General features: G+C 43.4%; 1 protein-coding gene across 1 annotated transcript in view; it reads right to left on the bottom strand.

Moving 5' to 3' along the window:
• Positions 1–3,428, bottom strand: part of LOC115100252 (vitellogenin-A2-like) — a 43,370-nt gene extending 39,942 nt beyond the window's left edge. Inside the window, exons 1-5 of the mRNA XM_029618619.1 lie at positions 3,398–3,428; positions 3,253–3,270; positions 2,990–3,141; positions 342–599; positions 3–164 (exon numbers count right to left, since the gene is read on the bottom strand). Of these exons, the coding sequence (XP_029474479.1) occupies positions 3–164; positions 342–599; positions 2,990–3,016 (447 nt within the window). The 5' untranslated portion in view covers positions 3,017–3,141; positions 3,253–3,270; positions 3,398–3,428. The remainder of the gene's footprint in view (positions 1–2; positions 165–341; positions 600–2,989; positions 3,142–3,252; positions 3,271–3,397) is intronic.
• Positions 3,429–11,916: the final 8,488 nt, after the last annotated feature.

The raw sequence follows: 11,916 nt of genomic DNA, 5'->3' as shown, positions 1-11,916 counted from the left end.
ACCTGCTGACATGATGTGCAGGTATTCGTGTATGCCATTCCAATGTTCTCCTCTACTTTCGCCTCGCACTTATTGTGGTCTATGGCTTTAGTGATCCTTATTTCATCCGCCCTTCTGTCGTCCTGGATCTCATACCTTGCTTGACAGACACCGCATATTCCAGCCTGCAGAGATCAATAAAGAACAATTAGCCCTCAAAGACGGTCACCGAAGGTTTTAATCAATTGACAAAAGAGCCAGTCAGAAAAAAAAAAAGAAAAGATAGCTAGATATCTTGCACTGGGTTATGATTTCCAGTTTTTATTATGGAAATATTAAGCTTGTAAATTGCGACGACCAACCTCTTGCACGTAGTACGCATTTTTCGATGACTTGAGGTTGACATGCAGGTGCAGGAGGCTCAGAACTCCTCTTACGTAGTTGAGAATATATTCGGGAAAGCCATGGGGAGCATAGACGTTTCCAACACGCCCGCTGCTGTACTCAAACTTGATGGGTTTAGTGATGTGCTCAGCAATAGCCTGGGTCACTTTGGGTAAGGAAGTGAACGAGTCCTTAGCACAGTCCCCATTGTGTTGTGCAATTTCTGGATGCTTGATCTGAAAAATACATTTGTTTTGATAGAGGGATTCATGACATTAAATGCTAATGTGACTTTAGATCAATGAGAGTTTTAAAAAAGAGAAGAGAAATATGTATAAGGACATTTTTTTTTTTTTTGCTGTACAGTGTTGCCCATTTTTTGAAAGTATATAATTCAATAAAAAAATTGAGAACCTGAATATAACCTTCTTCTTTTTCCATTTGTGCTCAAGGCAGATGCAGACCTTTTCAGTTTAAATAATATGGGGGCTACATGAATATGCTTGGTTCTAAATATGATGCATGGTTACATAAGTTCAGTATTTTAGGCAGAAGGGGGCTATTTTGGTTAGAGTGGGTAAGGAAAGAAAAGTAAAGAAGAAATCCCGTGCCTTTTGTACACCCACAATCAGGCCCATGCAAAAAAAGTGCATTCAGTCAAACGCACCTTTCTGCGTGCATTTGAATGCGCATTTACTGGGCGCAAAACTTACTGCCAAAGCAGCAAAATGTTTTGTATGCAGAAAATGCACGTTCCTAAACAGGAGTACTGCTTAGCACCTTTGCATGGAAATCCTGTGCAAATGAGGGCAGTAAAGCAGTATTCCTGATGCAGGGAGACCTTCTTTAGTGCTGGAATCTTTATTCCTGGGTCAGGGAAGGAATTACGTTTACAGCGCTAAAGGAAAAAATGGTTAAAATATTTTTAAAAAGTTAAAAAATAGTCAGGAACTGTCCAGGTAAATGCCGGCAGATGCCACCACTTGACTGGATAATTGCTGACTTATGCGGTAAGTGGCGGTAGCCACTGCTGCTGCTTAGCCGGATAAATACTGATTTATCTGTCTATCTGGCAGCGGGAAGCAGCCGCCAAATAGCCGGATATGTCAGCACTTATGCAGCTATCTGGCATGGTTCACCACTACTTAGCCGGATAAAGGGGCCGATGCAATAAAAGTGCACCAAAAGCAGGTGCTCAGTGTTCAGCACCCACTTTCCTAACGCGCGCCAAGGCACCTCTTCTAGGGGCGCCATGCAAATTAGGGGTCGCGCTGCCAAGGAGGTGCTAAGGTCGATTGGTACCAGGAGAGGCTGGCTGTCAGTGGGTTGAAAAAATGGATGCTGAATTTATCGGCGAGTTTGCAAAACAGACGCTCATTAACTGAGCGTCCGTTTCCCTAACCTGTCTGCCGGCACTTTAAAAAAATTTTTTTTTTAATCTCTTAAACTTTTCATTTCTCCAACTTACTATTGCCATGATATTAAGTTGGAGGATGTACAGAAAAGCAGTATTTCGGGCTGCTCAGCTTAGCTGAATGCACATTTTAAAATTTAGGTGTGGTTTTTTTTTTTTAACTCCTGCTGCATTAGCTTACTGCATCTGAAAAGTTAAAAAAAATAATAATCTGGGCATTAAAAATGTGCGCTGAAAACTAGTGCACATTTTCTTAGTGCCCAGACTACTGCATCAGCCTGAATGCATGTGGTGTGTGATCTGTGTATTCAGAACATGCATTAAGGGCACCAGCCTTCCCGAGAAAACACTTGGCTTTACGAAATTGTAAAGAATATGCAACAATGTACACAGGTTGGCTGCCCTGTTCATGTGCCATATGGCATCGTGTTTCTCAGACAAGAGGAAGCAACAGAGACCATGCATATGGCTGCTGCTTCCTGAAGCTGCTCTGAGTCTGCACTGGGGAGATTAGACAAGGCCTGCCGTTACTGGGCTGAACTATGTGTCTGATCCAATGTTTTTCTTCTTGCACTGTTTGCCAGAACAGATGAATTACGGTTTAGATAATCACTAGGTACGATCTTGGAATAGGGGGGGGGGGGGGGGGGAAAGGTTTTTTTCTGCCATCATCTGAGCAGTTGTTACTTTGTCTGAGTCAAAATAATGAAGTCGCTGTCCGCCACTATACACTGCTGCAGAAATGTTTTAAATTTCTGAATCAGCGCATTTGGCAGAGGTGGCCAACTCCGGTCCTCAAACCACAAAGAGGTCTGGTTTTGAGGATATCCACAATGACCAGGCATGAGATGGATCTGCATGCACTTCCTTCTCTGTAAGCAAATCTATCTCATTGTGGATATGCTGAGAACCAGGTCTGTTTGTGGCTCTTGAGGACCGGAGCTGGCTGCGCCTGGCAGAGGTGCCTTTGAAAAATAGGCAGTCTGATAAGAACGAAGAATTTTTTTGGTTTTGTTTCTGACCAAATTTTCATACTATACTGGCTGTGATGTTATACACGTTCACTACAGCAACTCATGGGCCTCACTTACTAAGCTTTTTCTCCCCTTCTGTCTTTGGGAAAAATGCTTGGTAAATGAGGCCCTGTGTTCGGTTGCTAACTTGTTTTTTTTTTTTGGGTTATTATTGTCCTTCCAAAATATTTCCGTTTACCTTCAGGAGATAAAAGTTCGACTCCATTTTACTGATCTCCAGACTGAATTCCAGTTTTAAGCCGCCTCTCACACAGTCTTCTTCCAGAAGCTTGATAATGTTGGAGCCGCCATACTTGTAGACGTAAGTCTTGCTCGGACTAAAATGAGGCTCTAGAAGAAACAAAAAAAACCAGGTGCTTTTATGTTAATCGCTTCACTTAAAGTGCATGCAAATTCTACGCAGCAGGAGATTGCACTGGAGTAGAAGAAAAATTGACCTACCGGAGCTGTGCTCACTCCCTGCATGGAGGGAAACAAAAAAAAAAACCAAGGCAACATGTCAGAAATGTGACTTTCATCTTATCGCCCTAGTTTTCCTTCCTAAACCCTGGTAGGGTCGATCAGAGAAGAGAAGGCATAACCTTACCAGCTAGGGTGAGCAGAAGCGCTAGGATGATTCCCCTCATGGTGATGGTGAATACAGTCCCCAGATCCACCTGTGTCTTATATAACAGAGGGACCTCTAGCGCATGATTATTTTGGCACCGTTCATTTTGCTGAGTTATCAGCTTTTTATCAGATTAGGCAAACTCCAGGTTGTACTTTTTTTTTTTTGCCAGAAATCTGGCAGGTCTGCCAAACTCTTGTTGTTGACAGTTTTGTGTAACCTTCCATCTCTTAGGTAAATATAGTAAAGGTGCAGTATAAAAATGTATACTAGCCTATGGAATACCAGGATCATCAGAAGTGCTATGCTGGAGCCTTTCCAATGGTCCATCATGACCCAAATCTTGTCTCCAGCTGAGGCCAGTCCTATACCGTCTTGTCACAAACTATACTAAAAACTGCACAAGGAATATAGTTCTTTTATACTGGCTGTATTTATTGTAATGCCTTTAATGCCTTGGATTTGATAGTTATTATTGCACATCGCCTTGATTTTCAAATTAGAAAGGCAGTTAAGTAAATAAACTAAACTCATTCCAATGTAATGTGAGAATAGATTGACCATGCCCTAAATATAGACCCATTATAGGGCAACCGGGGGCTTGCAAACACACGGGGCTGCTCAGCGCAAGTGGCAATTTAGTGTTGATGGTTCTTAGAAGAACAGTAAACAAGTGCAGAAATGTAACCCCCACCTGAAAGCGATTGCGACAAATCAGAATAAAGATGTAAAAGTATCTTGAAAGTGTCCACAGAAACGCGTACCGAGTCAAATGTCTGGTAAACACCCTCTCACTCAGAGCTGATACTCCACTTAGCCAAGAGTTACAAAAAAAATCTGCTGGAGATAAAGCAGATTCAGGAGAAGGGCGAGGCAAATCATGTTTTGAGAGTCTCTGGGTGTTAGCTGAAATAACTGTAATTATTTCGGGTGAAAAAAATATTAGCACAAGGAGTTAGTTGTTATTACCCGTTAGAAGGTGAGTTTCGGAAAACAGCGTCTGTTTTAAAACTAAGTACAGTTGAACGGATGTAATGTCAATGACTCTAGCAGGAGCATGAGAGTTTCTGATGTCACTGCAGGCGGACAGCTCCTTATACAGGACCTGTAGTGAGAGCGCTGCAGGAACGCAGCTCCCGTTATGGACCGATGATGCTGTCACTGCCGCAGGCGCAGGCATGGGTTCCCATCAGAAGCCAGGTTTCCCACTCCTAAGAGAACCAGGCCTCTGTGAGCGGAGCCAGAAATAGCTGGCGCGAAGATTCCTCCGAAAGAGGTTGTTACAAGCCCTGGGGGTAAAAACAGCTAAGGATCTGCCATTAAAGCCCCGGATTTCTGCAGTGGTTTGAGCCTCTTATCAGCTTCCGGTTGATTAGGTAACCTCGCCGTTTTTCTGTCTTCAAAAGTATTTGGCAACCACTGTGTAGGCCCGTAACACTAATAGATTGGGTTATTGTAATTCATTATATGCAGGTTTCTCAGGGACCAAGATGAAGCTTTTTGCAGCTGCTCCAAAGCACAGTCGCACACACAGTTGGTGGGAGCGGGCAAGTTTGTTCACTTTAGCCCGATTCTCCATGAATTACATGGGCGGCCTGTGGCATCCAGAATTCAGTTTAAGAGTATTGCATTCAGTGGTGTTCTCCAGCAGGGCTTGATTTGTGTGTGTGTGTGTGTGTGTGTGTGTGTGGTGTGGGGGGGGGGGGGGGGGCGAGGAACAGCCTGGGACACAGTCCTGGCACTTCTTTTTGGGCTTAAAAGGCAGAGCAGCAGGGGTATCCTTCCCCAGGCCCCCACCCCACCAGGCAGACTGCAGGGAAGAGGAGAAGGGTGAGCCTGGAGCAGAGAGAGCAGCCACTCTGATCCCTAATCCTTCCCCTTCCAGGATGTCCCCAAAAAAAGGGAACGGGAAGGGGCTGATAATGAAGTAAACGCTGCAGAGCAAAGAACAGAGAGGAAAGGCGTTGAATTTGCACAAGTGCGAAACCTGTCAGCAGTAATGCTAATTGTCAATGCTTCAACGAGTTTCAAATTCATGCTAATTCAACCCTTTTTTTTTTTGTGTGTCCCCATCTCCATGGGCTTAATTTCTAGAAGAACAACCCAGAACAGCATTCTGCCACCTTTTTTCTGTGACCCAAAAACGGAGGAGAGCCGACAGTGTGAGTCAATTCTGGCTCCCCTGAGGAAAGAGAATAGAGCCAGTAGTTGCACGGATTGGTTATTATGGCCCCCGCAGCCCTTGGAGGAAACAGAGAAGAACAGAGCTGCTAGCTCTCCCTGAGATGAGGGCAGCCATTTGGTTTTTGTGCAATTTCCAAGCACACTTGAGGCAGTGAGGGAGAACAGCCAAGTTCAAAGAAAGACACGGGGTGAGTGCCCGCCAGCCCCACTGTTTCTGCTGTTACCGGGTGGGTTGGCTTTCCTGCTTATTGCGCCATCATCCCAGGCCCCCGCTGCCTCTGCTGTTTATGACCACAGCAGTGAAGGGGAAAGGGCCAAGAGGAGAGTGAATGAGGGGATGTGATGAGTGGGAGTTGGGGGTGAATGAGTGAAAGAATTAGAGGGAGGGGAAGAAGAGTAAGTGAGGAGATGTACTGGAGCAAGAGAGAGTTAGTAAGATAAACAGATGGAGGGAGGGGCAAGTGAGTGATGAGATGTGGGAGGCAAAAAAGATTGAGTGATGGGATTGGAGAGCTGTGGGTTGTGTGGGGGAGAGGGGGAGAGGGGAAAGAGTGAGTTAGGGGATCAAAGGTGCTGTGGGGTGTGAGTGACGTGATCAGAGAAGCTATGAGATGGAGCGGGTTTGGAGTGAGGGCCAGTCTGTGAGTGAAGTGATCAGAGAGGGCAGAGAGCATGAATGAATGAGAGGAGTGGAGGGGATAGGAGTGGGTGTACTGTAGTAGGGAAAAAATGTGAGTGAGGAGAGCATGTGGCATTGCTCCTTTCCTTCCCTCCCCCCTCCAAGGAGGCCACACTTTTGAATTCCAGGCCTCGCACCCCTGTGCAAGGAGACCAAAGACAGCAGAGAGTGCACCCCAATCACTCCCACCCCCCCATGGCAGAGGAGAGTTATCTGATTCCCTCCCTGAGAAGGGGAGGTGTTGGAGAGGGTAATTTTCAGGGAGAGGAGGGATTTGAGGACTGCCAGGAATGAGGGGTGAGACTCGGGGCTTTAAGACCAATGGGGAGAGGACAAGGACCAGTGGGGAATTTATGGGGGGCTGGGAATGGAAGCTCAGAATCACTAGGGCAAAGAGGAGGAGGAAGAGAGAGAGAGAGGGCCTCTTTCTTTCCACCCACCTTATCCCGGTGATTCTCCATCCCCAGCTCCCACCAGTGCTTAACCTCCCGGCTGTCTTTCGCCCACCAGTGCTCATCGAGCATGTTAAGAGTGTGAAGAGTGTGTTTGGGGGTGTGTGTGTGTGTGAGAGAGAGAGAGAGAGAGAGAGAATTCACACCTGGTCCTGGCTCTGTCCCTTTGGACAGGTCATGAGCCCTAACCCTGCTCACCTCACAAACACACACACACCCCACCCAGTCACAGATCCACTTCCTTTCTGTCTACAGATTAAGTCCTGTGCCCTAGGCTACCTTGCTATCAAATACACTTCAGTATGAACAGTGCGATCATCTCTACAATATCTTTTGGAAATTCCATCTTTGGATGTTAAATTGACATAACACAAAAGGCAGCTTTCAGCTATTCTAGTCTATTGATGTGGAGTAAATTTCCTATTGAGATTGTAGAAGAATAGACCCAGTTAAAATTCCATAAACAATTCAAAGCACAGGTTTTAAGCTAAATACTCTGGACTATATTTCAACTAGCTAGGATGAGTATTAACATTGGCTATATGTTGTAGTGCAGTCTGGACTTTATAATTATACATAGGTATTTTATTTTATTTGTTTTATGTTATTTAATTCTAATTTAATGTTTTATATATTGTACCTTGCCAAGGTGGCTGACTGATTTGGCGAGAAATCAAGTATATTTAAAAAAATAAGCTTATTACTACATTAATAATATAGAAAAGGACAGTATACTGCCATTAAACAGGTGTAAATTTCTATATACTGACTGCACACTATGTCTGAATTGTCAATAGTTTTTACCTGCATGAAGTGCACTTAACGCACTTCATGCACTTCATGCACTTCATGCACTTCAAGCCGCACATTTTACTTTCAAAAATTAATGCCTGCCGGCGCCGTGGAAGTGTACAGAAAAGCAGAAAAAACTGCTTGCTGTAAGTGCCTTCTCAAGAGAGCAAATTCTTGCATTCAAGGCCCTTTTGGCAGAAAATGGCAAGTAAAATCAAAGCATAAGCTCTCTTGGATGGGCAACCACAGCTAGCTTAGCAAAGCATAAACTCTCGCTGTGTGGGGGGGTCCCTATAGCCAAACAAGATGCCAAAATTGGATGCATCGTGCCAAAGTGCACACAGTTCAGCTGAAGGTATCTTTTGGGCACATTCTGTCAATCAAGACCTTTTTGATAAGGCATGGCAAGTAAAACAAATGAATAGCTCTTTGGGGAGCACGCCTACAGCTAGATGAAGAAAGCAGGGGCTGTCTGGGTAGGCACAAACAGCTGAACAGCACACACTCTAGCTCTGCATGTGCCTGTGCTGTCCAGGAAAACCAAACCTGTGATTGGAGCCTGCCTTAGAGAGCTTACATTGGAAATGTGACTCCTGAGGTAGAATAAACTCACATTTGTGGTGGTAAATGTCTATTGTTGTGCCCTTCACCTCAGATCCAGGAGGATTTTTCCAATGTAAGCTCTCTGTGGGAGAACACCAAGTGCACACCATTCAGCAGAAGGTGCCTTCCCAAGAGACCTTATGCTTTGTTCAGGTCTAGGTGCAAGCCCCAGAGAGCTTACTCCTTCTTTCGTCTGAGGTGGAGTAAACTCACATGTCTGATGGCCAGAGTTATTCTATTGCTGCACCCAGTCTGGTAGAAAGATATTACCACATGGGCACCGCAATAGAATGTCCTGGCCACCAGACATGTGAGTTAACCTTCAATTCACCTCAGGAAAAGGAGTTAACCTGAAAATCCACTTAAGTGCATTAACCAGGAGTGCAGAGGTAAGCACTTGAAGTTGGAAGGAGTGTGACCAAAATGGACTTGTATACAATATTGTGCCCAAGTTGGGATGCCCAGTGCCAGTCTTGCATGCATGGCCATTTTGTCAATTGACATGAAAGGGTAATCTCTCTGGAACAGGTAACTACAGCCATTTGAGATGCACAGCACCAGAGTGCATACTGTTCAGCTGTAGGTACCTTCTCTAGAGAGCTTACCTTTTGATTTCACTTGGCATGCCTTGCCCAAGTATTTATTTGTATTTATATTCTGCTTTTCAGCACTTCAAAGCAGATTACATTCAGGTACTGGGTTTATTTCCCTGTCCCCAAAATGGTTTACAATCTAAGGACCTGATTTACTAAGGCTTTTCTTCCATTCTGTCTCTATGGTAAATTGCTGGCCCTAAGTTTGTACCTGAGGCAATGGAGGGTAAAGTGACTTACCCAAGGTTACAAGGAGTGGCGGTGGGATTTGAACCCTGCTCCTCCACTCTAAACTTGCATGTGAGTTATTCCCAAGTGGGGTGCTCAATGCCATTCTTGCATGCAATGCCATTTTGGTCACACTTCTTCTCACTTCAAGCACTTAGCCTCTAACTCCTGTTTTAAAACACTTTTTAAAGCACTTTTCTGCATTAGTCTGTATTTTTCAGTTCAACTCCAATTTTAATGTGCATTTTTCATTTAGCATGCTTTTTTAACTCCTGTTTGATTTGCATCCTATTAGCTTACTGCCTCCAGTGGGGACCCCTGTTTTTAGCATGCAGATTAAGTAAAACCACTACAATTTAACTCCAGTTTTAGTGTGGGTTTCATTACATCAACCCCTGTGTTAATGTACAGTCATTGCATGCTAAATTTACATTTAACATTGAAATTAATTTAAATACATCGCAAACAGAAGAAGTGCAAAATACACATTCTACTTATATACTTTTAGTATTGTTTGTGTAAAAATAATGCAGAAATAAATATACTTTCAGTTTACCATATATACTCATATCTTTTTTTATACTCTACCTATACATTGTACAAGTGATTCTAGTATGGTCTGTTTTTCTTAAAACCTCTCTTGAAAAATAACTTAAATTAGATTTGTTATTTTGTTGGCTAAACTTAATCATGGTTTCTTGGCAGGTTCTAGGTTTGTTAAGGGTTGCGATAACCTTGTTCTGGTTATTTTGACCTGGCAAATGGCGGCAGTCCTGTGTAAAGAGACATGATACTGCAGAATGATGTGGCACAGCCCTGATGTGAATCCTTTAAAACAAAATATCTAATACAAAATTAAAACAGCAAGCAAAATTACCATTTATAAAACAGGATCATTTTTATGGCACACTACGATCATCAATTTTTACCACAATATATTACTTCTTATGTGATTTCTTGATCAAGTAAAATCTAATCACTGGCCGGATTGCAAAGTTACCCAGATAAACTTATCCAGCCGCACTATTGAACATAGCTGGATATCTTAAAGATTGCTGGATAAATTTATCCAGCTAACTTTAGGACAGCTCTGCGGCACAACTACAGTTAACCAGATATGTTACCCAGCTAACCTAACTCTTCCCACAAATGCCCCTATGTCTTCTGGCTCAATTTTAGCCAGTTAATGAGATATCCAGCCAAAATGTAGCCAGATAAGTGCCCAAAACATTCAAAACATGTGAGTTATCCAGCTAACTGCCTCTGAATATGGACCTCTAAGTGAGCAGATGTGTTTTGCATGAAGCCAGTTGCACATTTTGAGCAATTTATTATTTCTTTTAATCTGCACATATATTTAAGGCTTCAGCTTTAGTAAACAGGAAAAATACATTGCCCATGGCATCAGCACTTGCCCATCATTAACATGGTGTTTTCGTTGCTCGTTTCTGAGATCATGAGAACTCCTAATTTCTTAGGCAAATTTGGCATTTGGAGAGGTGAATGACTGAGTCCAGTCTGAAGTGCCTGGTTTATTTCCATCCTCACCAAAGCTATGCATTGTGTCAGTAAGCTGCTGGTCATGGGCAGAGCCCCATGGTTTCCTGAGGCAGATTTTCAAGATTCAGTGGCAAGAGTTAGCAAATTCGGTAGCAGATTTTTCAAACTTCTGTGGCAATTTGCATAAAGATTCACACTTCTGACTATACAAAAAGGTCACATTTTTAATGAAAACGGTTGTTAAAAAATACTTAAACTATATACAAATAAAAATTGTACCAAGTAAAAAATCAGCAATTTATCAAATTAAGACATACTTTACAAACTTTTAATTGTGAAAAGTCAATTTTGTTTTGAAGTGAAATAATGCAACCATTCTTTCTATATTTTCTTGAGAAAATCCTTTTCATCTTTCTGAGTATATGAGCTTATGTATACTAAAAATGTTCTCAGCATTAGCAGTTTGGCATTCTGGTAATTAAAAAGACAGATAGCAAAAACTGCTTAGTGTTGTTTGGGTTGTCTGGTTCATAACTGGTTTAAAGTTTAAAATCAAACAAAAGTGAAAAAGATGAATATTATTTTATTAACTAATTAACAGCAAGCACATAGAAACTTAGAGAGCCTCTCTATAAACTACACTGACAGTATATTAGACTTCTCCCCTTGCCCAACTCTAAAGAGCACTACATAGCGATTATTATAGAAGATTAAAAAGCATGGGTTCCAGTGCAGATCCTTGGAGCACGTCACTACAATCCTCCATTGTGAAAACTGACCATTTGGTCCTACTTTTTGTTTACCGTCTCTTAAGCAGTTCGCAATCCACAATAGTGGCATAGCCATGGGTGGGTCATAGCCCACCCACTTTGGGTTCAGGTCCACCCAATCCGGACTGCCTGACACTGAAAGAGGAGGCCTGCAGCATGACCGCTATGGTTCCCATCTCTCAGCCAAAGAAGAAGGCCACTATGGAACCCCATCCTGCAGCGGCTGAAGAGGCCTGCACCATGGCCATCGCAGTTCCTATCCCGTGGCAGTCAAGAAGAAGAAGGCTGCCACAAGACCCCATCCCGCAGTGGCCGAAGAAGGTGAGGGCTGCCATGGGATCCCATCCTGCAGCCACTGAAGAAGGGGTCTGGCAGTGGCTGAGAAAGAGACCCTATATGTGTGTATGTGTGAGTAGGAGTCTATGTGTGTGTGATCCTGAGAGAGTGAGAGCCTGTGTGTGTGTATGAAAGTCTGAGAGAGTGAAAGTGTGTGTATATGAGTGGGAGTCTGTGTGTGTGTGTGTGAGAGGGAGAGAGAGAGAGTATGTGTGAATGGGAGCCTGTGTGTATTTGTGGGACTGTGAGTGTGTGTGTTTGTGAGGCTGAGAAAATGAGAGCTTGTGTGTGTGTGTGTGTGTGTGTGTGTCTGCTAGAGTGAGAGCTTGTGTGTCACAGTCAGGCAGGTCAGTTGAAGGTA

Source organism: Rhinatrema bivittatum, chromosome 10, assembly GCF_901001135.1.
Source record: "Rhinatrema bivittatum chromosome 10, aRhiBiv1.1, whole genome shotgun sequence".
NCBI lineage: Eukaryota > Metazoa > Chordata > Amphibia > Gymnophiona > Rhinatrematidae > Rhinatrema > Rhinatrema bivittatum.
The sequence above is the reverse complement of the archived record's forward strand: the minus strand, read 5'-3'. Positions and strand labels throughout refer to the sequence as shown.